The sequence below is a fragment of the Leucopleurus acutus genome, assembly GCF_964270905.1.
Source record: "Leucopleurus acutus genome assembly, chromosome: 11".
NCBI lineage: Eukaryota > Metazoa > Chordata > Mammalia > Artiodactyla > Delphinidae > Leucopleurus > Leucopleurus acutus.
The window spans coordinates 79,557,396-79,583,424 of record NC_139152.1 but is presented as its reverse complement, the minus strand read 5'-3'; the positions used below and the strand labels follow the sequence as shown (position 1 = coordinate 79,583,424).

Genomic DNA, 26,029 nt, shown 5'->3' with positions numbered 1-26,029 from the left:
AAAAGAAAACCCTCACTGTTTGGGAGAGTATGAGGCAATGCTCGCAGTGGGGAGATCTGTTGCTGTTGTTCATTCTCCTTCCTTAAGCCCTTCTAAAGGGTGGAAAGCAATACCTGCCAAACAGCCAGACATGGAGCAGCTCTGAGCCTGACCTGGTAACAAATGATCGTGCTAAGGAAATGGTTGACATTCTCCATCTAGAAAAGAAACTTCAGACTGGTTGGGGGCGGGGTGTGTGTGTAGGAGAAGGTTTCTCTTTTCTATCCACAGCAAACAGTGATTTAATGAGCCCTGACAATTACACACAAACTCTTGAGGATCAAAAGAAGATTAATTAGTAATGCTATCCAACACTCCTTCCTCTCCCTCTATACAGAAAATATGAAGTGTAATCTGAAGCATCTTAAGCAGACCAACAGTTCTGTTTTAATTAATTAGCTAATAGAAATCGGTTTTCCATTATACAGTACTGTCAGTCTCTTTTTGTTTAAAAAAAAAAAAAAAAAAGATCAGACAAACATTCCTTTTATACCCAAGACCACTTTCATAACCAAAACCAAAAGAAGTGTTTTTAGGATGCCCTGGCATTTATGACTGGAAAGAAATAAATATTCCGAAGCATCCCAAGGTCTCAGAACACTAAAATGAAAGATGAATATGTATTTGTATCTTCCTAATACCAGTTCTTTCATTCCAGGCAACCTGCTTATAAATTAAAACAAATTTTAAGGCAAAAACAATGAATCATCTGAAGCATAATTAAAAGTGAAGTTTGTGGAATAAAATTAACAATAATAGAAAAGTAATAAGATTACCTTTAATAAAAGGTAGATAAATTCCTACCAAAATTACGGAGGAAAAAAATAAAGCAATTTTGAGGAAATGTCTCTCAAAGTTATTTCATAAAAATTAATACTTAGTGAAACAGAATGCTGTTTCTGAGCATTTGAAAAACCCAAAAACTATGTGTACCCGTCTATATGCATTAACTATCACCTGCCTGTGTGAACCCCTTGCCCCTCTGTAACTCCCTTAACAATGGTTGCCCTACCACCCTTCCACTCCAACACTTCCTAGTGGACAAACTGCTGGGACTCTAAGATTTTTTTAATGACTTCATAAAATTTAAATGCTTTTAGGTCACCAAAAGTTTAAAACCCAATCATTCCATTAATGACAAGAATAAACCTATTGGGAAGGGCAGTCTGGTCCTCTCTTTGTAAAAAATAGTGGGGAAATCGGAGGAATTGCTTATAAAAATGTCATATGAAAACCTTCCTTTAGCTAATGCTATGATGGTAATCATACTGTAATACATAAACGTATCAAATCAATGCATTGTACACCTTAAACTTACACAATGTTATATGTCAGTTATACCCTCCAAAAAAATTGAAAAAGAAAAAAAAAAAGAAAACCTTCCATACATTGGCTGAGAGGCAGTCTCAGACTGGGGCAGTGGATCCGAGTAAAAGCAGTATTGAACAGGTGGGCTATCACAAAATCCTTTACTGATGATCAAAGTTATTAGGTAACTAAGATAGATATTAGATACTTGGCATGGCTAGATAAGCAAACTGAATATGCATGTGTAACTGAAAACTGAGGAGCAGTGACTGATATTTGCTCCATCTGAAAACCAGATCAGTTTGGGTCCGACCGTATCTCTGGCCTCAATATTTGGAGATCAGACTCCGTTACCAGACACAGAAGAGCATATTACACAGCAGATACTCAAACACAAAGATTATACATACCAAAAAGATTGAAATGACTCAAAAATTATGCACACTAAATATCCAGTATTTATAAAATATCATTATCCTTACCTGCATATTTTCTTTACTAGTAAGAGGTTTTCCCGAGTCAAATGATTGAAATAGCTGTCAATATACAAAATGTTAACATTAGAAACAAGAGTATTGAGTGCTCCTTTAGATGAAACTGTTAATGTGTTCTAAAACTATCTTAAATATAATTTTTATTATAAAAGTAATCCATGCTCTAGTCAGAAAAGACAAGTATAGTATAAAGAAGAAAGCAAAAATCATCTTTAGGTTGTCAATGTTAATATCTAGGTGACTTTACTACCAATTTCTTTTTGATGTGTTTTAAAATTTTGTATATGTATTTGGATTCCTTTTCACTAAATGTTACATCATAATTATTTTCCCACACCATTAAGTTATTTGTGAACCTCGTCTAATAGCTCAGTAATGTTCTATCCTATGAATGTGGCATAATAACTTAACCTCTCTCCTATTGTTAGACATCTAAGAAGACCACTTCTCATCCTCACCCCACCATTCAGCCCTGGTTTGAATAATATTGGTGACTATTTTGCTGGTATTTCTGATTATCACCTTTGGATAGATTCCTGGAAGCAGAAGTGCTGGGTCATAAGATAAGACTATATTGAGAAAATTGAAAAGGGGTAGCTCAATCTACCTTCCACCCATGTTGTATGAAAATGCCAGGATTACTGCACTTTCAATAGCATTGCGTATTAGCACTTAAAACTGTTTTTGCCAGTTTGAGGTAAATTGTATTACTCTTCACAATGATGCTTTTTGTGGTTCTTCCCTTGTTTGTGAATTACCTGTTAATATGTTTGGCTCTAAATATAATACTGCATTAGAAAACATTCAATTCATTTGTCACAGAACATTGTTGTATCGTTATGAGGGTGCATCCCTTCTGGTACAGCTGCCCTTTTTAAAAGGTGCCCATTCTTAGATGTCAATACTAATACCACATCCACATCCTCTTGGTCACCTGGAAGTCACCAGCATCTTCCATGAACAGGCCACTCATATGTGCGTGGTATCCTACTTCAAGCACCTGTACCTCTTTGACTGAGGGCATTCTGTGGCCACAGGAGAGTTTCAGGAGAGGCTGAAAGTGCAGGGAGCAACCCCTATGAATGAGGGGCAAGAGACAGTCTCTCTGCAGGCCCCACCTGCCCGTGGCGGGGATCTCATTAATGCTCTGTGGAGTGGTTTTCCTCGTCTCGCTGTCTGACTTTCCCACTCACTCACTGTTCTTCCTGGAATCATCTCTCAAACACACTAATTGTTCCCAAATCTTTGTCTCAGGATCTGCTTTTGAGGAACCCCTAAATCAAGACATCACATATTGCTCTTATCGGAATAAAGTGCTGGTGAGTGTTTAAAAACATTTCTTTTTTTGAAGATATTCTTTATTTCCTTTAACACATTGAAAAGTGAGTAACTGAATCCAGGGAGAGACCTTTGGTGATATAATTTGAAGAGAGTTAATGATGGGACTTTAGATTTGGTGATGAGAGCAGAATCGAAATATGAGTATATTAAAAAAAAAATAGAATTTTTTTAAAAGCCCGTGAAAAGTTCAATCATAGGGCTTCCCTGGTGACGCAGTGGTTGAGAGTCCGCCTGCCGATGCAGGGGACACGGGTTCGTGCCCCGGTCTGGGAAGATCCCACATGCCACGGAGCAGCTAGGCCTGTGAGCCATGGCCGCTGAGCCTGCGCATCCGGACCCTGTGCTCCGCAATGGGAGAGGCCACAACAGTGAGAGGCCCGCGTACCGCAAAAAAAAAAAAAAAAGTTCAATCATAATCTGTAAGACTTTTCCAGTAACTGCTTTACAACAGAAATTTAATTCATTAATCCTGTCTTTAAATAACTAGCCTGCAGCCTAATAACGTTGGCACCTATTTTAATTTTAAACCCTGAACGCACTTCCTCTTTTAATTACACTTTTTAAATTCCCAACTGAAGCTGGAAAAGCTGCAAATTAACTTTGAGAACACAAAATTTGAAGTCATAATCCATTGGGAAACAATTCGCCCACACTTTTGTCTTACGAAAACTAGTTGATAAAAAATGAAGTTTGGAATTTATCTGTAAAAATGAGTTTCAGATCACTTGTCTATTTGTTTTGGTGAAAGCAGTAACCATTGAAAACTCTCGTTTCCTATTCTACCCAACGGGCTTCCCTTTCCTTCTTGTCTTCCGGACCCTAAATGTGGAGGGCCCCAAGTTTCAGTCCTCTGCCTTTTACTTTTCATTATCTGCCTTGGTCCCCAGCTGCTCTCCCCCAGTCCCATGACTTTAAATTTCTGCCGATGCTCCCAAATTTACCTGCAGCTTCAAACTCTCCCCTGAATTCCAGAACATATACTCTCTACACCTACCTAGGCTGTATCTCCACCTGCTTGTCCACTAGGAATCTCACACTTAACACGCTCTACGCCTGCCTTGGGGCAGCGGGACTCCCCATCTCAGTCAATGAAAACTCTTTGCTACCTGCTGCTCACATTGAACACTCTGTAGTCAGGTCTGACTTCTTTCTCTTACATCCCACATCTCAACCATCATTAGCAAATGCTGTCAGCTCTACCTTTGCCATGTGCCCAGAATTCTACCACTTTTCACTCCTCCCACCACTGTTACCCCGACCACTGTCACATCTCACTCAGGTCATTGGCAAAGGCCTTCTCCCTGGTCTCCCCATTTATACCCAAGCTCATCCACAGCCCATTCCCCAAACAGCAACAAAGCGGTTCTTTGAAATTTACTTCCTGTCCCATTACTCCTCTGTTCAAAGCTCTACAAGGCTTCCCATCTCATTTAGAGTAAACTCCAGTCCTCCCCCAGCCCTGGGCGGTCCGACATGACCTGGCTCCTGGGTCCTGCCCCGTCTCCTCCTCTCTAATCCAGCCTCACGTGGCCTTCCTGGTTTCCTCAACCACATCTTACAGGCCTTTGCCCTTGCACTGCCTCCTATTTGAAAGGTTGTTCCCTCAAATCTTTCACTCCCTTATTAGAGAGACTTCCCAAACCACCCTCAACAGAACAGCTACCCACCGCTCTGGTCAATTCCTGTCCCTCAGCTCAGCTTGATTGTCCATCAGAGCATGTCACCATCTGACATGTAGTTATGTGCTTAATGTGTTTATTATTTGTCTTCCTCACTGGACTGTCCAATAGTAACATGCCTCCAGGAAGGCAATAACTCCATTTATCTTTCTACTGCTCTATTCCCATGTCTGGAATAGTGCCTGTATTCAGTCAGCACTCAATAAATATTTTTAAATGAATTAAAATATAATTTAAATAACAAAATGCAAACTATTTTACAACAGGGAAAGGCTGTTGCTTGAGAAGCAAGCAAGAAAATACTGCTATGGGGCTTCCCTGGTGGCGCAGTGGTTAAGAATCCGCCTGCCAATGCAGGGGACACGGGTTCAAGCCCTAGTCCGGGAAGATCCCACATGCCGCGGAGCAACTAAGCCCGTGTGCCACAACTGCTGAGCCTGCGCTCTAGGGCCTGTGAGCCACAACTACTGAGCCCTCATGCCACAACTACTGAAGCCTGTGCGCCTGGAGCCCGTGCTCCGCAACAAGAGAAGCCACCGCAATGAGAAGCCCGCGCACCGCAACAAAGAGTAGCCCCCACTCCCGCAACTAGAGAAAGCCCACGTGCAGCAAGGAAGACCCACCGCAGCCAAAAATAAATAAATAAACTTTTAAAAAAAAAAGAAAAGAAAATACTGCTAATTTAACCCAGGTAACAAGATGAAATAGTTTGTGCTATAGAAAATGAACCAAAAAACATGACTGACTCCCACATAGACAGCTAGATAGATAAATATACAGTCGTCCCTTGGTAACTGTGAGGGATTGGTTTCAGGATTCCCCACCCCCCATAGCAAAATCTGCAATGCTCAAGTCCCTCATATAAAATGGCACAGTATTTGCATATAACTTAGGCGCATCCTCCCACATACTTTAAATCATTTCTAGATTACTTATAATGCCTAATACAATGTAAATGGTACGTAAATAACTGCTAGCATGCAAATTTAAGTTTTGCCTTTTGGAATTCTCTGGAATTTTTTTCCAAATATTTTCAATCCATGGTTGGTTGAAGCCACTGACGTGGAACCCACGGATACAGAGGGTCCACTGTAGATGTATAGACATACACACACGTATCTGATCGTCTACTGAACGTCCCTCTTAGGATTTTCTGTAGATAACTTGACACTTAACCTCATTACGATAAACTATAACACTGTAGCAGTCATATTGAGAAAAAAGCAGCAACCTTTTAGGGGTATACACTGAAGTAATGTATGCATTATATGTAAATATGTCTGCCTATGCAAGTAGTTTTTAAGACATAACTATTCCGCTGTTTCTTCTAGGTCCTCTGAATTTGAATCCCACCAGCATGTATCCTGTCTGCCAGTCTCACTCCTCACACATATGGTCTCTCCCAGGGAACTGACTTGTTGCTTCCTCCTATTTCCTTTATTGCTGGCCCTTGGATGAGGGTCCAAGCATCTGCCCCAAGCAAGATCACCCAGGGATTCCCAGATCACCACAAAAACCAAAGCAGAGGACAATAAGAGCTCACTCTGATTTAAATATAAAAGTCAGTATTCATTTTCAAGGCTGCTTCAATCATGCAACTTACAAATACAAATTAAGCAAGCCAGGTAGAACTCTCTCCCAAAGTCAAAAAAGACTAGACAAAATAGAGGAACATTCTCTCTTCACAAAAATCAGAAGAAATGTGAACACATGCTTAACTCTTTGGTATAAAGTATATAAATCAAAATATCCAAATAAAACATGAAGAGAGACCATTTTGACTAAGACTATTAACTAGAAATTATAAGCTCAGACCCAAAAGTCTAAGAGATAGTGGCTGATCAGTGTGTCTACTGAGACTGTCCATGACAACACAAAGTCAGAATTCCACAGTAAAAACCTACTGCAAGACCACACTCCCCTCCCCGTCATGACACCCACCCTTCTTCCATTTCAGACAAAGGAAACCTTGTGTATGTCTGATGTTAGCTCTAATCAGCCTTAACAAAGAAGTTTGCAGTACCAGAGACTTGTAAATACCCTTTTGTGGAAGCATTCCCCAGATTTTAGGAATGTAGCCTTCAAAAGGACCTTCAAAAGGTTAAAAATGGCTTTGAATCGAATTGGCAGGTTTACCTTCATTCTTCCAGTAGCTTTACAGCCAGCGGGTACTGAAGAAGGCATGTTTTTTCCATAAAAAATCTGGGATATCTCATGAAAGGCTTCGGAAAAGAATCCTATATCTATAAGGACTTCTATCTTTAAAGAAAAGAAAAAAAAGAGATTCTAAATTAAACCATTTGTTTCACTTACAAATTTTAGAGAAAAATCATCAACTTGCCAAGATCCAAAATTTCTGCTTCGTATTGGTAACGCGTTATAAGTTAATGTTTAGACAACACAGTGGTAGAGATGCATGTGTCTGTGTGTAAGCCAGTTCACATGTGCAGGGGACCAAGAAGCTAGTAAATCACATCAAGTGACTTTTCAAAACAATGGCCGTTCATGAGATGTGGCTTACTTTATCAGACGCAAACACATTTTAAAAAATAGGATAGACACAGAAGAGTTTTAAAAAATTGAACTCATCCTTTTGTTCCCATGGTCAAGTATGGTTTAAAAGAAAGACAAAACAAAAACACTCCTGATTTCTCTAACACTCTGAGGAATGTAAAACAAACCAGGAGATGAATTCCACAATGCATCAACCGTTCATTTCCTTATCCACAATGAATGGACACTGTCGATTTTACAGACATGTATTTAACAACATTAGTCAATTGGTAACTATATATTGTACATGGCTTATTTTGAATATAATCCAGCAAGACTTTCAATTAGGAAGTTACAAGAAGAAATCAAATCATCAAATGCACGCGTTCATTCAGCAGGTATATTGAGCTCCTCTTCTGCACCAAGCCCTCTTGGAGGTTACCTCCACTGGGATATACGGTGAGCTAAAGTTAAGTGATACATGAAGATATACACAGTATGAAAAGAGATAAAAGGTACTGACAAAATACTATTTTTGAAACTGTGGTTAAGAGGGACTTCTCTGAGGAGAAAACCTTCAAGAGAAGGTTTGGGAATGATATGATGGAGGGAGACATGAAAACTGCTGAGGGGACCTTGACTACAAAGGTCACATGGTGGCAGGAGCAATCCTGGGGTCTTGGTGTGTTCAGGGGACAGCCTGTGTGGCAGGAGCTTAGGGAGAGAGGAGAAGAGGGTTGGGAGGTAGGTGCGAATGGTGGCCTGTAGACCAGAGTGGAGACTCGGGATTTGATTCTTTGCATGGTAAGTGATTGGAGAGTTTTGAACAGGGCAGGGCCTGTACCTTACTTATGTTTTGAAAACGTCTAGCGACTTTACAGAGAACAGAGATGGGTAAATTGTGGAAGTAGGGAGTGAAGTACAAACTTGGATGAAGATGATATATATCTAAAACACAGAAAAAGAAAATCCAACTTATCCTCAACATTATACTCATCTTACTCTCTCTTTTCCTTTAACTACTATCTTAGGAATCTCAAGAGTGTACCAATTTTAAAGAAATAAAAAGAAGGTAAGTTAGAAGGAAACAGGATGTGACAACAACATAAAAATAAAACATAAGAAGTCAGGAGAATATTTTTACTGATGAAGAGAAAACAGCTTGTCTATTGAGTTGCATACTTTGGCTCTTGCCTAAGACACCTTGGGCTCTAATCTCCCTGGTGCCACATAATATCAAAATAGGCATTAGGGAGTCGTTGGAGCTCTTTGCCCCTTGGAGGAAACATTTCCCCATATCTGTGTAAGGTTAGTTTCCTCTGGGCTTGACTGTGAGATTGCTGTACATGGACCACCTGTTCAGGCTACCTCTGGTTCAGTTTATCGAACCAATCTGACCATATGAAAAAGCCGTGGTGATAATAATGGACATGTATTTTCAGAAACAATGAACACTGTGAACACAAACAAGCCAGATGGGAAAAAGAACTGCTCATAAATCAACCCTTCAGTCATACAGATACAGAACCATCAGTACCCTTCCCAGGAATGCCGGATATGTTGAGAGTAATAAATCTTTCAGGATGCTGGCAGTTCTAAAGTGAAGCCAGACCAGTTGATCATAAAGAGGTCTTAAAGCTTCCCCTGGAAGACACTAGTGCAACTGTAGAGACTTAACAGTGTGATCTACTGCTCTTTGATTTGTCAGAAAGCATCATCGTTTGCTATTTCCTGATTACGACTTTTCTCTCTTCCCACTAACGGTTTAGTTTAGTTCGGGAAGGTCAGGCAAACTCTGCCTATGGGGGCTATCATTCCTTCCTCTGTATGATGCATTAATTGACCATTTTCAGTGGTTCTGCCAACACTCTAGTTGCGTTTCCAGTCCTACTATGCTGATAAGATCCCAGTCCCATCTCACTCTGTTCCTGACACACCTACCAGATATATCTGATCACGTCCTTCTCCTGATCAAAACTGTCATGAATTCCCCCTCCCAACCCAAGGCTAGAGAAGACAGTCCATAGTTCTTCACTGACTTTTAAGCTACTCTAGTACAAAAACAGTTGCCAAGTGCTAACAATCAATAAGAAATAGTCATTTAATCAAAAACTTTACTCCAGATGCTTTCAGTGCCTCTCTGGACTGCCTTCTGACACGTTACTCGTTGTCACTGCAACCCTTCCATGCTTCTGGCCTCCTGTGACATCAGAATAAAACTGTGACGCAATTCTGACACCACAACCTCCTCCCTTCTCTCACTGCTCAGCCTCCATATTACGCCTCGGCTTGAAATTCAAGACTGGGCCCCTGGTCTCCTCCACATCACGGACCTCTGGTGTCCTCATGTCATCTACTCCAAACTGCCTCATCAAGACCTCCACTCCAGTCTAACCCAACCACCTCTACCCCCTAAACAAGTCAATACTTCCTCACCTCTACACCTTTCACACTACTGTCTGCTGAGAATGCTCCCTCCTTCCCCTCTCCTACTCAGTTAGTTCTGTTTTTTTCAAGCTGAAATCTTATCTACTTGGTTGAAACCTAGAGACCCAGAGCCATTTTCCCCTCTTTCAAACTCCTGGAAATAGTGTTCGTCACACTCGTTTGGAAATGATCAAGTGGGAGGTACACACATTATTCTCTTGTGTGTATGTCCCATCTCTCTTCCCTATTTTCACTTCTTTACAAAAGCAAAGACCATGGGTTACATTTCTTTGATTAGAGTTACTAACACGGTGCCTTTATATAGGAGATACTTGATAAATGTTGTTTCAAAGATAAAACAATAAACATTTACCAAGTATCTTCTCGGTGAGTTCCCACCAAACACCAAGGAGAGTGTGGACAGTAGACACTTGATATATGTCTAAAGATTTTAAATCCAATTCAACAATTAATTACTGAATATCAAGTATATAAATTTATTACTCAAGACACTATAGGGAACCAAAAGATGCAAAAGATACAGGCCTTAGCCTCGAGAATTTTGCAGTCTTGAAGAGAGCACTGTTTTAAAAACAGAGAAAAGTTGTATGCAGCTTTTTAAAAACTGTTATTAGAATTCAAAAGCCAGAGAACTGTTAAGAGTTCAGTAACTCAGAAAGGGTGAACCAGAATTCATGGCTGATTACAAATTATTTATTCCCAGGTTAAAATGTATTATCTTAAGAGCATCACAATTCCTGTTAGGGAAGGTGTTATCTTTATTTAGAAAGAGAATGCAATGGACAATTTGGGTCTGAAAACAGGGCCCACAGGCAGGGTCTTGATGGAGAGAGCAGTTCAAAGGGCGGTCTTATTTTCCCTTATTAGAAAATATGAAGGATCGGGGAAGAAGGGTATTTCCAAAAAAAGGAGAAGGAGGGCTAAGCTAGGGGAGTGTGGGAGCCCACTCACCCGCAATTGCAAGAGCCAACCAGGCACATCTTGTCGAAGCCCCACATTCAGTAACGCCCAGTTGGTAGGCTGAAGTCAGCTGCAGTGGGAGTATTTATACTACGGAAATTGCAAATGTTACAAATCAAAGCTTTTTTTTAGAGTGAGTTGTGAAATATTTACCAGCATACGGCTGACGAAGCCATGGGATAGGAGGCAAAAGAGTGGGATAATGGGCGAGAAATATTTTAAACTCAGAGATGCTAAATATTCTATTTTAAGTTGCTGGTTTTGCCGCAACTAAAATTTCCTTATGTTCCCAATTTTCAGTAAAGTCCAGTATAGAAATAAACACCTTGGGTGGATGCAGTGTGTGTGTTTACGTGTGTGTGTGTGTGTGTGTGTGTGTGTGTGTGTGTGTGTGTGTGTAAAATATGGAATAGGGTTGAATTCCATATTAGAGATGAAGAAGTGCAGAACAGGGAGCAAATCTGCTGGCTGCTGAAAGGATCCATGTACAAGACAAATTCAGTGACAGTGGGAGCCTGCGACCACGGGTGATCGGGAAAAGGGGCAGAGAAAACAAGATGCTTGATGTTCCCCACTCCACACGGGGTTCAAGCCAACTGCACACGAATCTTGAAAGCAGAGAGCCTCCTGACCTCTGGGTTACAGAATTAATTGTAATTTAGTGCCTGTGCGTTTTATCACCTCAACTGTCTGTGCAATAAAAAAAAAAACCTCCTGTATACCATGATGTACACAAAGATCCTTAGCAAAACAACTCCCAGAAACTTCGGAAAATGACTCATTAGTCTCCATGAGGAAACCAATCTTTCAGAAATGGTGATTTCTAGGCTGAATGGTGTCAGGTGAGCCTTGTTACCAGGGGTAGCTGTTCCTCACTTTACTGTGGCCCAAGAATAAAATGACCTAAGCCTTTCTACATGGCTCTTTCTCATACTTTATTAAAATGTTGGGCAAGTTTTTTTTAATATCAGTACAACACCATATATTATTATCAGCTTATGATGGTAATAATAAAAAAGTAATTCATGACAGTATCTTTAATAGTTCAAGAATATCAAATGTCTTAAAAAGCCTGAAACATACCTTGAGGATTCTTGCTTCTAGATTTCTGACTAGGTCTTGGCAAATTCCAGAAACAAAATATTGGTACAATGCAAGAAGAGGCAGAATCTACCAACAGAAAAACACTCTGTTTTGAAACGTATTTTATCAAGTTAATAACCTAATAATACAATTTAGCCAAATACTGATGTAAGAGATGTTATGCAAAATTGTGATTGATTTTTCCACATTAGAAGACTGTACTGTTTGGTATAAGTGAAATGATCTGCCTAACATATGTTTCATAATTTTATCAGAATTTTAAAGTGCTATCAGTGACTTAACAGTTCCAAGTAGATGCTACTTGATACCAAAAACCTAGGTTTCACATTTCCTTAAGCACGGAAAAATAAAAATCCAGTTAATCATCTTCCTTGAAAAAAAATTATTTCAACATATACGTATGAATTACTGAGGCCTGTGGAAACATTCTAGCAAATGAGCTACCAAATAAATGCAAAATTTAAAGCAAAGGAACTCACATCCATGTCCCCTAATAGCTTCTACTTATTCATCTCAATGTCAGCTATTTGTCTTCAACTGGAATATCTCCATCATCAAAAAATATTTACAACAGGCCTGTTATATGTCAGACACTGTTGAATGAGAAAAAAAATCTAAGTCCTTGCCTTCATAGAGCATATATTCTACGATTAAAACGCAAGCTTACTCTTCATATAACATTTTTATTTTCCTAAAATTAACCCCAAAGTTCAAGTCTTCTTGGAGTCCCATGGATATATGTGAAAGCTTACAGACTATCAATTTTTCAATTGACCAAACCAGTATCCAGCTAAAGGCAGGTGTTGAGGGACAGTTTTGCCTAGACTTCTGAACAGCTCCTGATCTCAACTTAAAACTGAAGCTCAGTCCCTACAACTGGGTCCTGCTCCATCAAAGGCAGATGGAGCAAGAAGGGGCACTGGGATCCTTATTATTTAGCAAACTATTTCCCATGATCCCACAGCATTGGGTCCCCTAGCAAATTTTATATGTTACAGCTGTCTCCTTAGCCACTGGGCTCCTCCTGGAAGGTAGTGTAATAGAAAATGGAAACTGTTTACATCTTGCAAGTTTAGCTAAGGAATCTCATTGTCAGTCAACTGGCGGCTGCTAACAGCAACAGCTTTTGAAAAGGACTAAAACTGGTCTTAAATGATTTCAAACATAACACAATACATTTTTATACAATGGTGCTCTACAAACATAACACAATACTTTTTTCTGTAATTAATGCAGCACAAAATGAGTTGGCTATTACCTTTGAGATTGTTTCTTTTCTTTAGTGACAAATAAAAACATACCATTTTATTGCTGCCAGTTGCTCAATTATTCAGAAAAATGTTCTCAATTCCTTAAGCTTCAGAGAAAAAAGTCTCATTTCTTTTCCAGGGCAGGGATATGTATTATATATGAATATGACTAGGCAGCTAAAAGTTACCCAGGGGATAAAAACTATTTTCTAAATCCAGAAATGAATCCCCTTAACAAGAGAGGAGCACCATTTTGCTATGTTTTTCTAATAAACAATTTTTTGCCAAATCTGCCAAGTGTTAAAAGCATGTATCAACCTCTTCACTTTAACACATGACATTATAATTTAACAACTAATATCAGGGGGCAGTAAATCTTTTCAAGATAAGGAGAGAGTGAACTTAGAACAAGAGAAAACAATACATGAGATAAAAGAAAGTAAGTATGAAAATTATAGAGGAAAGGGAAAGAAGCAGAAAAAGAGAAAGAACATATATTAACAAGCAAACACAGGGGAAAAGAGATACAGAGGTAGAGGAAATAGCACAGAGGAAGAAAAAAGGACAAATACGATAAAGGAGGAAAATATAAAATAACCAACAGAACACCCTAATTTATGTTTGAAATGCAGTCAACTTCAAATTTATGAGATACATACTGTGGTTTATTTCCCTAAAAGAAAAGAGAGTTGTATTTGGTGTTTTTTTTTTAATTTCCTAGGATATTAAGAAGTGTCTGTCTTTAATTTCACAGTTAGAATCTGTTTTTCACTTAGATATGCCCTTAACACAGAAAAGACAAGACACAAAGATAAATTTATCTCAATAAAGAAATACTCCCAGGGTTTCGATACTGATACGACCTGCATGACTTAATGCAGTGAAGTTATAAGTGCACTAGATTCCTGTGTTTGAGACCAGTGCAACATTCTAGTCAATTTCACCAAATGTCTTCTAAAAAAGGTAAAATAATAGAGTAAAATAAGAGAACAAAATCAAATAGGCATGGCTATTGTACCCAAAAGGCAATGCAAACAGTGATGTCAAAAGAAAGAATATTAATTAATATGTTTCATCTTGAAGTACAGATCTGAATCCCGAAAATAGAGTTTAAAAGTTAAATAGGAACTGACCAAAACTACATTATTAAAACTTGAAAAGTATAAGGTAAATGGGGTAAGATACCACAGTGAATTAAGATCTGTCGATTTTACACATCACTTACTGTTAGATTTTGCTTAGCAAAGTGCAGTTCGCGGATTACGTAATACAGACTTGCAACTACAGAGCAGATGTCAGCCCGGTATCTGTCCGAGAAGAGCTCGATGCCGGGAAGAAGCTGAGTGATTTCATACTGAGCATAGCAACGTTCAGCTTTAGGGTGTAGAAGTGTGGTTCTAAGCAAACCCTGTAAATGAAAAAGGTGAAATGAAGAGCTGCAACTTGCATCTGCAACAACGAGAGAGAAAGATAAGTACATGTATTACTTCCCAAAATGTTTTGCGTATGCCTAGCACACTGTATCCTGTAATAAATGATACTTATCAATATCCTCATGACTATAGGTTCCAAATGCTTTTACCACTCAAGATGGGCCTTTTAAATTCCATGGTAGTTGAATAATTATCATTTTAAGAAGAAATTATATTAAGTTATCATTTGTTGAGGGTCAATTTTGTGTTGGGCACTCTTGGTAAATTCTTTGTAAATATTATCTCATTTAATCTTCACTTAACCTACCCCTAGAAGGAAGGATTATTATCTCACAAGTGATATAACTGAGGCTTAAACAATTAACTTCTCTGAGGTCACACAGCTAATGATGGCAAAAAGAAGATTCAAAGTCATGTCTATGTAACTCAAAAATCTATGTTCTTTCCACTATACCAACCTATATAAGTAGAGGAAAGAAAAACATATTTCAGAAGTCTAAATCAAGCAGAGATAATTTTGAATTTTTATTGAATTAAGTAAAAAGTTGATTTGTTTAATTGACCAATATTTCTTAGGTAATTTATATGACCAACGTTGTACCAGACATTCAGAAACAAGATGAATACACAAAATCAAATTGTACATTTAGGAGTGCTTCTTATGTTATCTTAAACAATTAACATTTCTTGATGACAAATGCATCATAAAGTTATTTTAATGTATATATCTGGAACAAAGTTTAATCAGATTGCTCATTAAACTTATGATACCTAGTCTAAAATATTACAGTTGTTTAATTTTTAGTTTTACAAATTTTCTTTAAAATCATAAAAAGAGCAGGTTTTAAAAATAAATCCCCCAGCTAATTTTAATTTTAAGTGTCATATTACAAAGAAATGATGTCCACGTTTAAGCAAAAAATTACTTATTTCTAAAATATAAACAGCATTATCTTCAGGAATGAGGAATATCAGAAGAAAATAAAGGATGCAATAGAAGGAATCCAATTCGGATTATTATTCCCTTTGCATCCTTGCCTCTTCCACCTTTTCCCTTTGAAGCACAGGCCAGAAGTGTATGGAACATAAGAAAATTAAAAACTCTGGCCATATGCTCATCCAGATTTCATAAGCTACTAGACTCCTTAGAACAAGGGTGTCCCATCCTTCAAAGTAAACAGAACCTTCAGGAGACTGCAGAGGCCCCTGGCTATGTTCCCAAATCTTAGAATGTCTTGTATTTCAGATAAAAGCTCCTTTCTTCTTCAGTAAAGTCAAACCCAAATCCTAAGAACTGCAGACACTCTACTTATATAGTCTTCAACTTATTTTTTGCTTTCATTATATGGTATATTTTACATCACACAATTGAGCAAAACTTTATTTAGAGATGAGGCAACTTAAGGCAACCCTTTAGACTCAGTCAGATTCGCTTCACTGCTCATTAGTAAAATGACATCACGAAGGACAGGAGACTTAGTTTCCTTATCTGTAAAACTCCTCCTTCTGTAGCCAAAATGAAAAAAGTGACTCTGCTGAATACCATGCCACAGGGGTTCAGCCATTGAAGGAAAGACGGGCTTATGATATTTAATCAAGGTTCATGCTATTTCCCTACGTGCAAGTTTTATGAATATGCTAAACCACTGCTTTTTTTTTTTTTTTTTACTGACTGCGTGGTCCGGCTACTGTAAAAAGGTATACAGGAAGTGTTACCTGAAAGAGTAACCCGGACAAAAGGCAAGAGTTGGTTCTCTTTTCAACGTCCAATGTCTGAATAAATCTAAGTATAAGAAAAAGAAACATTCATAGACAATGTTCCAAGACTATTTTTATATAAATACATCTCTAATACTCATAGAGTTTCCAAAATTAAAATAATCTTTGTGATTCTAAAAGTGCTACATACTCATATAAGATCTAGGACATAGAAAGATAGAAAAAAAATAAAATGAAAAGTCACCTATAATCCTACCACCTAAACATGATTACTGGTAACATTTTGGCCACTTTCCTTCTAGATTTTCTTCTACATACAATAATACACATGCACACTCACAGTAAGACTAAAATTATGCAATACATATTATTTTATAAACAAATTTTTTATTCTTGGACATAATGAGTTACATCATTATTTTACAGATTTTAATATTTTTATCATATGCATGTACCATAATACTAAAATATCCATCTCCATTTTGGTTTTTTCCAACGCTGAAATAAACATTGTTGTACCTACATTTCTGAGCACTTGTCCTATTAATTCCACTGGATAAATCCTTAGAAGTGGAATTTTGGGGAAAAGGAGGTGCACAATTTTAAATCAAATTTTTGATGAGTACAATTAAAAAATTTCCTCCCACAGATTTAAACAATGTGTTTCCTCACCAGCAGTATATTATGGATCCATCGATGACATTAAGTCCTTCCACCAAAGATTAAGGTAATAACTCTGTGTTTACTACTGTCTCATTTTACGTCCCTTAGTAGAGTTTGAGTTTTCTTTACATGGGTCTTGAAACTCAAATTTGCAACTGTAAACCACATTACCTTCTTCTAAATCTTATTTCAATAACACCAGTGGGCTTCACTATATTAATAACTTCGTCAGTCTGAGTTCAGCTTCTCTATGTGGTGCTTTACCTTCTGAACAGTGGGGGGAGAAGTTTCTTCTCCTCAAGAAGTCTCCAAGAACAGCCAAAGCCCCTGGAGTATCACAGAGCCTGTGGAAGTCAGACTTCCAGCTGGGTAACCAGGAAATGACTTTCTGTTGATTGAAAACCACTAAGTAAAAACTTCAGAGGCTCAGAGAAGCTGAGGTGTCCTCTGGCAGGAATGCTATAGCTGTTCTTTTCAAGCTGGGAACCTTCCTCAGCTTTTCTATTCTCTGCTGCCAAGCTCTACTAACTTATAAACTCAAACTTGCGTGGGGATCGTGTGTGTGTGTGTGTGTGTGTGTGTGTAAGGAAGAGTTCCGTCCCAGGAGTGGTAAAAAAAAAAATCAAACTTGACAGAGTTTTAAAAAAATCTTTAAATGTTTGATATTTTTTAAGTGGTAATTCCTTACTTCCCCTGTCCAAATGCTAATTTTCTGAAAACAGTGTGATTATTAACTAGGACAAGTTATTATTTTTAAAAACTTTCTCTACAGCTCAAAATACTATGCAGATTTTTGCCTACCACGCCCTAAAATGTAACTAGAGAGGTAAAGGAAACCTGTACCTCCACTCTCTTCATACTTCCTAAATTTCGCACATTAATCAAATATTTAAGATATCTGTGAGTGCTAACTAGGTATAAGGCATTGTGATGGGCTTTCCCATATGTTACATGTGGCAGGTTGAATAATGCCCCCCCCCCCAAAGAAATCAACGGCCTAATCCCCCAAACCTATGCATATGTTACTCCACGTGGCAAAAAACAAACAAAAACCCCAAAACCAAAAAACTTTGCAGATGTGATTAAATTAAGGGCCTTGAGATAGGGAAGTTATCCTGAATTACTGGGTTCAATGTAATCACAATGATCCCTATAAGAGAAAGGCAGGAGGGTCAGAGTCAGAGAAGATGTGAGGACGGAAACAGAGCTCGGAGAGAGAGAGAGAAAGATGACAGGCTCTTGGTTCTGAAGACAGAAGATGGAGCCATGAGCTGAGGAATGCAGGAGGCCTCTAGAAGCTGGAACATGCAAGAACAGATGGTCCCCTAGAGCCTCCGGAGGGAGCTCAGCCCTGCCAACACATTGATTTTAGGACTTCTGCCCTCCATAACTGTAAGACAATAAATCTGTATTGTTTTAGGGCACTAAATTTGTGGTAATTTGTTATACCACTAATAGGAAACTAATACAGTCTGTGTTATGGGCTAAATTATGTGACCCACTGCACCCCCGAAATTCATATGTTGAAGTCCTAACCCCTAGTGCCTCAGAAGGTGACTATACTTAGAAATAGGTCTTTAAAGAGGTAATCATGTTAAAATGAGGTCATTAGGGTGGGCCCTAATCCAATATGATTGATGGCCTTATAAGAAGAGCAGATTAGGACACAGACATGCACAGACGGAAGACCATGTGAGGACAGAGTGAGAAGACAGCCACCTACAAGCAGGGAGAGAGGACTCAGAAGAAACCAGGCCTGTCAACACCTTGATCTCGGATGTCAAGCCTCCAGAATTGTGAGACAATAAATTGCTCACAGATTGGTACTCTGTTGCTAGTTTGTACTAGCAAACTAATACAGTGTGTCATGTAATTCCTGTCACCACAGTTTACAAATGAGAACAACTGAGGCTCAGGCAGGATGAGTAACTTGCTGGGGGCCCTAAAGTTAGGCCCTAGTCAGCCTGTCTCTATGCTGTTATTCTTTCTCAAATACCAACTGTTCATCCACTCGTTCATTCATTCAACAAGTAGTTATTGAATCCCATCTCCATGTCAGGCACTCGGGATACACTGGTGAACAGAACAAAGACCTATGCCCACATGGTTCTCACACTCCAGGTGTGGCAGGTGTTAACAGGAAGAGGAGATGGCCATCAACAAGAAACAGCACAAATAAGTAAACCATATAAGCCTGTATGATATGGACACAGCTGCCTGGGAACCCAGTGCATGTGAGGTGTAGCACCCTACATGGCACGGGTGGGCAGCCCACAAAGGAGGCGACAGCTACGACACAGACCACTCCATCGTCACACTCACTGTGCTATCTTCGCTGATATCACCGCCCCTTGCAAACATCCCCAAATGCCAACTTTCGACAGAAACTCCTCACTGTAGTCTTTGGAACCTGGAGGTGAACGGCTGTCAGTGGCATTGGTGAGTGAGCTGCCATACTCCTTCCATGTATGGAGCACGTCTTGTTTTCTGAATATGTCATCAAGAGCTTGACTCCAACATTTAAAAGCAGCCCTAAAACAGACATAGAGCATGCAGCAGCATGTTTTCTGAGATCCGTGTTATTAAATCTATCTTCCAAAAGGGAAAGCAAATGCACTGAAGAGACATTTTAATTAAAATGTTAGAGAATGGATCTATACCATTTATTGCTCATAACCATTTCTCTCAGGTAGCATTTGATGAATAAAATGCAGCAATGGAATATTAGCAACAGACTAAAATTTATGAAAGGCAGTATTTTTCACAATAATTAAACATTTTTTTCAGCTGAACAAAGTTTCCCTTGTTTTACTGACTCCTAAAAGCTACCTTTTCTTTTGTGCGAAGACAAGAAGACTTCCAAGTTCATGCAATGCCTGAACGTTAAGACTTCTTTCATTGCTGGTTTGCAGAACATCTGTATTTTTAATCAAGTGAAAGAACAAATGTCAGTCCCTGGAAAATATTTCCTGTATATTTTCAAGAATATTTTAAATTGCCTTATACCTTAACTGTGTAGATAAGCAAACTTCAAGCTAATAGAGCCTTTAAATGTCACACAATATGGGTAGAGAGCAAACGATGTTCTATTTTAATGTCATGGAGTGGGAGATCGGGTCAAAGAGGTGGGAAACGGGAGAAAGTACAGTAAGAGTCGGGCAGGTTGAGATGGTGAAGGAGAAAAATCCAGAAAAAGTGTTCAAGGCAGAAAGGGCTGGGTATATATATATGGCAATGTGTGCGGCCAGAATACGCTTTCTGGGGAGGGTGAAGAAGCGGGTGGTGGTAAGATTACGGAGGCATCTGAGTGCCACGTGGAGAAATATGGACACTATTCTACAGCACATGGGAAGCGTTGAACAGTTTGTTTTTGATCAGGGATGTGACAGGAGCACAGCACTTTGGATTCTTCCTTTACCCAAATGTAAAAAAGCACATCTTGAATAGTACCTGAATTTGTTGTTTTCTGATGAATACATGCATTCCAGGATGTGTAGCCAAAAAACCCAACTAACATGGCAATGGTTTCTAATGAGGGCAGCAATGTCCCCTAGAGGGTATTTTAGAAATTTGAGAAGGGTTTTGTTAGTTGTCACAATTGGGCATCTGCTAGTATTTGCTAGGTAAGGACCTGACACTTGATGGCCTGCCATGCACAGAACCTTCCCCCACAGTGAGGAAAAAGGTGAGAAACCTATTTATAATTATTTGAGTCTAACATCTAACTTCATTTCATAGAAAGGGTATGTTTGCGTGTGTTCAAAATGCTCTGAGTTTTCCAGAAATGCAACCACTGTAATATTTTGTTTTGTCCAGAATGGCCTAGATTTGCCATTTTAGAACATCATGTCACCAAAATTAGCAATGCTGATAGTACCTGAGTTACCAATACACCTGTCTCAGTCTGCATTCGTAGCTGTCACATTCATGTGTATCCTGTATACTTTACATACTGTATGTGAGCATCTGATTGCTTCTCTATACCTCTAGTGCCTAAGCTCTTACATACCAACAAATAGATTCTTTTATTATAAAGTTATTTCATTTTAGTTACCCTTCATTTTATATTTAGAGCTTCATATTGATTTTTAAAAATAATGTGCATAGGAAGAATAAAGGGGGAGGTACAAAATGTCTGTTATAAAAAAAGGGGGGACGTTGGGTCTACAACATGGACTGAATTTATACTGCTGAATTTGTAGAAAAACCAAATCAAGTGGAAAGACAAGGAAAATGCAATCAGCTGGGGCAGAGCAAAAGCACATAACAGTGGCCACATCTTGACAAATGGTTCACAGATTCAGTTAAGGTGGGATGGATGGGACGGTGCCTAGAATCTCACAATGGTGACAGCCAATCTGGGAAAGTGGGTGATGGGAGGGGCTGGAAGCTGCTTGTCTTGACGCTGCTCTGTCACTGTCCACGAGGGTGTGATGAATAGATTCTATGTTCAAGCTCTTTCATCCTACTTCTACAGATAACATTTCAGTTACAGTCTAGCACAGGGAACTATATTCAATATCTTGTAATAACCTATAATGGAAAAGAATCTGAAAAAAAATATATATATATTGATATATAACTGAATCACTTTGCTGTACAGCCAAAACTACCACAATATTACAAATAACTATACTTTGATAAAAAAATAAATTTAAAAAAGATAATATTTCAAGACCAAATGCAATCTCAACATTAATGTGACAGATCATATTGAAAATGGACACATAATGAATAAATCTTACTAATAGTTTCATAATAAGAAGAAATTACGAGTCCAAGTTGTGAGGAGGGAAGTTTGCTTTTCTCCACTGAGCTGAAAACTTGGAAGTGCTCCTGAGAAAGGTCAGGAGGTGTTGGCATGTGCATCTCTTCTGTCCCAAGGCAAAACTCCACCTTTCTGGTAGTGAATTTTAAATTGTTCGTTCCTCCTTTGTCTCCTAAATTCATGAAAAAAATTTAAAAGAAACTTAAAAATGGAGAAAGAAGGGAAGTTGATGAGGAGGAAAAAAGTAGAAGTGGAAAAGGAGAAGGAAGGAAGGGTTTTGTACAGAGCTGAGACTCATTTGCAGCTCGAAGGACACTATTTCCTTAAACTTCGTATCTTGAATCATTTCTGAAGAGCCGAGGTGTGTGATGTGCTCTACACTCGTGTTACCTCATAAGGAACAGCACAGAGGGGCAGTTTGCTGGGAAGTAAATGTTGAGATAATGCTTTGCTCCTCATGGGGACTGGCAGAAGTTGCACAGGTTTTGAGTTTGCCTTTTTTAAAAGAGTTTCCAACAGTAAGATGTTAGTTTGCCTCTGGGGCAGAGACCTCTGGGATAGAAGCAGTGCAGAGGTACTTCTGACCTGAGGGGAGAAAAAAAATGGGAAAGAACCTGTCTCTGTATAAGATCAGAGAACACACAGGGAAAAAAAAAAAAAAAAAAGGAAAAATATTCTAGGGGAAGTAGTCAAAAACCTCAGAGACAGAGAAGCTAAAATGGATTTAGGTCTACAGCCCAAGGACTGGGGATAAACTGCTGAGAATATCTTAGTACCAGGTGAAATTTAGATTTAGGCAGCGTAAACCATTCTTAGGAATTGTATTTGCTTTTTTAATTCATGTCCTTAACCACTGTTAGTGTACATCATACTTGAAAGAAGTTTAAACATGATGTGGAGGGCCAATTTAATGTAATGCGTGTCTTTGGACAATACAACCAAAAACTGTGGGTACATATCATAGTAAGTGCCTTTTGCGGGGAGAAGGGGCAGCAACAAGAATGAATATATATTGATACATACATACATACAAACATATATACATACATAAATAAAACTTGTCAGTGGTTGTAAAAAAAAAATTGGTCAAATTTCTAATAGATCAGTTCAGAGACTATTAGCATCTTAGTTAGATGCTAAATTTAAATCTATTATTAATAACTTTAAAATACAATTATTTTAAGTTTATTCATTTAAATTTATTCTTTAAGTTTATTCTTATTATTCTGATAAATGTGAACAGTAAGTATTATAAACACATATTAGGGTTTTAACAAATTTTAAATTACCTAAATGTAGATAATTTGAGATTTTTCTCGGCCTGAATTTGAGTATCTTCTTTCTCTCTGAGGTTACCACTTAACCACTTGAAGTCCTGCTTTGACTGAGTTTACAAATCAACAGATTTTGAGAAGGAAGAAAACAAGTGTAATGTAACCAAGAACAGTGAATATCTTTTTTTTAAGCTAAAAGAAATCTCTAAGATCAAAATCTGTGGTATTAATAAGAAATCTTACGAGATGTGTATATTAAAATGCATCCCTTTCTTAGACATTGATAAAGTAGTGTTTTGGTAAAAGACTGTAGTTAATTCGATATGAAACAATTCATCTACTTATAAAAATAAAACAAGACTAGAGCACTGCTTCTGTATTTACTCCGCTTAGGGATTATGCTCGTTTCACAGAAGGCAGAGAAGCAGATGAGTGAGGCAGTGCTTTGGTTGGAATAAAGTGTGAGAAACAGAGATGTAATCCACTAGACAAGAAGAAGAAAGTGAAAGGCAGCAGGGAGTGGGCATGGAAGTGGGGGAAGGAGGGACCTATGGCAGAACACAGTACACCCACGGGGTGGTACCCTGGGTAAATAAAGAGGAAGGGATGCAGAGCAAGTACAGTCAGCCCTCCATTTCTGGGGATGCAGAACCATAGATACGGGGGGTGGGAGAGGGGAGCTGACTGTAAGAGACGTGTACATCCACGGATTTTGGTATCCACAGGGGGTCCTAGAACCAATTCCCTGCAGATGCCCAGGAACGACTGTATTTTACCTTGTGTCTGGGCAAGAAATAACGAAAGCAACTTTCTGCTGTGTCGGATTGATCTGTTGCGATATTTGGATTTTTCCAAGGTCTCTCTAAAACATCTCAAAGTGTCTGTCACGTCCACGGGCACACAGAGGAGCTCTTCGGCTTTGCTGTATTCTGAAAGGAAAGGGAAGAGTCACGTGAGGGATGAAATGTTGCAGCAAGCCAACAAGCAGCAAAAGACTTTCTAATTCAGAGAATTTCTTGGGCCCAAACGAAAGCTGCTAAATTCAAAGCCCCCAGGTCTGCAGCAGTTGTTTCAACGTTCAGATCAAAATTTTTTTTTTGGTATATTTGACAGTTTTTTTAAAAAAGAAAAAAACTTAGAAAACTTTTGATTTGTATGAAATGCAAATAACTTTAGATCTTGCCAATTTTCCTAATAAAGCCTCCTACTTTTTCTTTTGCTGATCATAAAAGATGAAATAATCTACTCCTTTTCAGCAGCCTCTTCAAAGCCAAGGTGCCTTGGGAAGGAGACGAAAGGAGGAAACAAAGAAGCTTGGAGATGGGCAACTGCTCCCTTGAGAGAAGGAAAAGACAGCTTTCTAATACTGGAGGATGCAGAGGAAAGGAAGATGAAGCCATAAACGGGTATGGAACTACAAAGCAGTCCTGAAAAGTGGCCAGAAGGGCAGATGTTGGCAGAGAGCTGCTGTGAGGTCCCTGGAGAGGAAGTGACAGTCCCATAAATTAGGCTGCAGACCGGCTGCATACACCATGAAGCAGGCACACGGGAAAGAAGAAACACAGGCTTCAGATGAATAACAAATAAATTTACCCCTTCAACAAGCTGAGCAGGTCGAACATCCCCTGTAAAATCTGAGGTCTTGAGAGTGCAGCAACTTGCTAGGGAACAGGGCTATAAGAGGTTAAGAGGCGTGACCTCTGCCCTCAAGAAATTTACCATTTAGCTGAAGCAAAGAGGCATTCTAACACTGGAGTATGAAAATCACCTTGACAGAAAGTATCTGGTTACATGTGAAAATGAGGGAAAGATAGAAGAGATAGATCAGTGTAGGCAGGAAAGGATGAGCAAGAAAGACTTCATGGGAGAGAAGCTATGCCAGCTGTGTCTTAGAGGATAGGGAAGGTCAGATCAGGAAGAAAGAGGCAAGGGGTTCCAGACAGCTAGAATAAGAATAGCTGAAGTTGATTAAGTGTTTATACTATGCCAGTGACTATTCTAAATAATTACTGTGATAGTCTCACTGAATCCTAGCAACACCCATAAGAGGGATGTACTATTATATCCTCATTTTACAGATGAGGAAAATCAGGCGTAGAGAAGTCTAGCAGCATCCCTTGGGTCACAGAACTAGTTTGTGCAAGGAGAGGGTGGGAGCAGGATTAAGGGTGGCGATTCAGGGCACAATGAGATGACATGGCCAGTCCTTTTGAACTGAGAAGGGTTTCCAGAGGCCTGAAGCCCTCGCTGAGTAAGCGGCCTTCATCCTCTTTAATGGGCAGTCAAGAAATGGTTTTGAGTAGGACCCCAGCAGAAAGAGATAAGTATTTCAGGAAGAGTGAGCCCACCGCTGTATGCACAGCAGCCTGCAATGGAAAGAGGGTGGTGGCTGGGAGGTTGTGAAGTTATAACGCAGACATTGTATGATGTGAACTTGACTGAGGTGGTAGCAGTGGAAACAAGGGAGGGACACAGGGAACATTCTAATGTTAGAAGCGACAGGAGAGTGGTTAATTGGCTACGTGGCAAATAAAAGAAAGAGAGTGGGAATTACCTCTTCCCCATCTTTCAGGGCCAATGACCTTGCTTCCTACCTCAATGGGAATAAATGGGAGAAATCCAAAGGGATTTCCTGCAATCCCCTACCATCAGACCCACCCAGCCCCCAGCACCTGTGTCCATCTACACTGCCAGGGCATCACTCCAGCAATTCTCTCCCCTACAAATCATCAGTTTTTCCCTCTGCTGAATCATTCTCAACAACATTTTCCTTTTTTCTCCTATCTTAAAAAAAAAAAAAAAATCAAAAAAATTTCATGTTCATTGCAGCATTATTTACAATAACCAAGACAGAAATAACTTAAGTGTCCATCAACAGATGAATGGACAGAGAAAATGTGGTATATACCCAATGGAATATTACTCAGCCATAAAAAAGAAGGAAATCCTGCCATTTGTGACAACATAGATGGGGCTTGAGGGCATGATGCTAAGCGAAATAAATTCAGACAGAGAAAGACAAACACTGTATGATCTCACTTATATATGGAATCTAA

General features: G+C 39.0%; 1 protein-coding gene across 1 annotated transcript in view; it reads right to left on the bottom strand.

Moving 5' to 3' along the window:
- CFAP54 (cilia and flagella associated protein 54) overlaps window positions 1-26,029 on the bottom strand; it is a gene marked incomplete at its 3' end in the record, with an annotated part of 303,390 nt that overhangs the window by 111,440 nt on the left and 165,921 nt on the right. The window contains exons 40-48 of the mRNA XM_082850839.1: window positions 23,750-23,902; window positions 21,677-21,871; window positions 19,761-19,848; window positions 19,254-19,463; window positions 16,266-16,332; window positions 14,342-14,524; window positions 11,846-11,932; window positions 6,998-7,120; window positions 1,830-1,883 (exon numbers count right to left, since the gene is read on the bottom strand). Of these exons, the coding sequence (XP_082706965.1) occupies window positions 1,830-1,883; window positions 6,998-7,120; window positions 11,846-11,932; window positions 14,342-14,524; window positions 16,266-16,332; window positions 19,254-19,463; window positions 19,761-19,848; window positions 21,677-21,871; window positions 23,750-23,902 (1,160 nt within the window). The remainder of the gene's footprint in view (window positions 1-1,829; window positions 1,884-6,997; window positions 7,121-11,845; window positions 11,933-14,341; window positions 14,525-16,265; window positions 16,333-19,253; window positions 19,464-19,760; window positions 19,849-21,676; window positions 21,872-23,749; window positions 23,903-26,029) is intronic.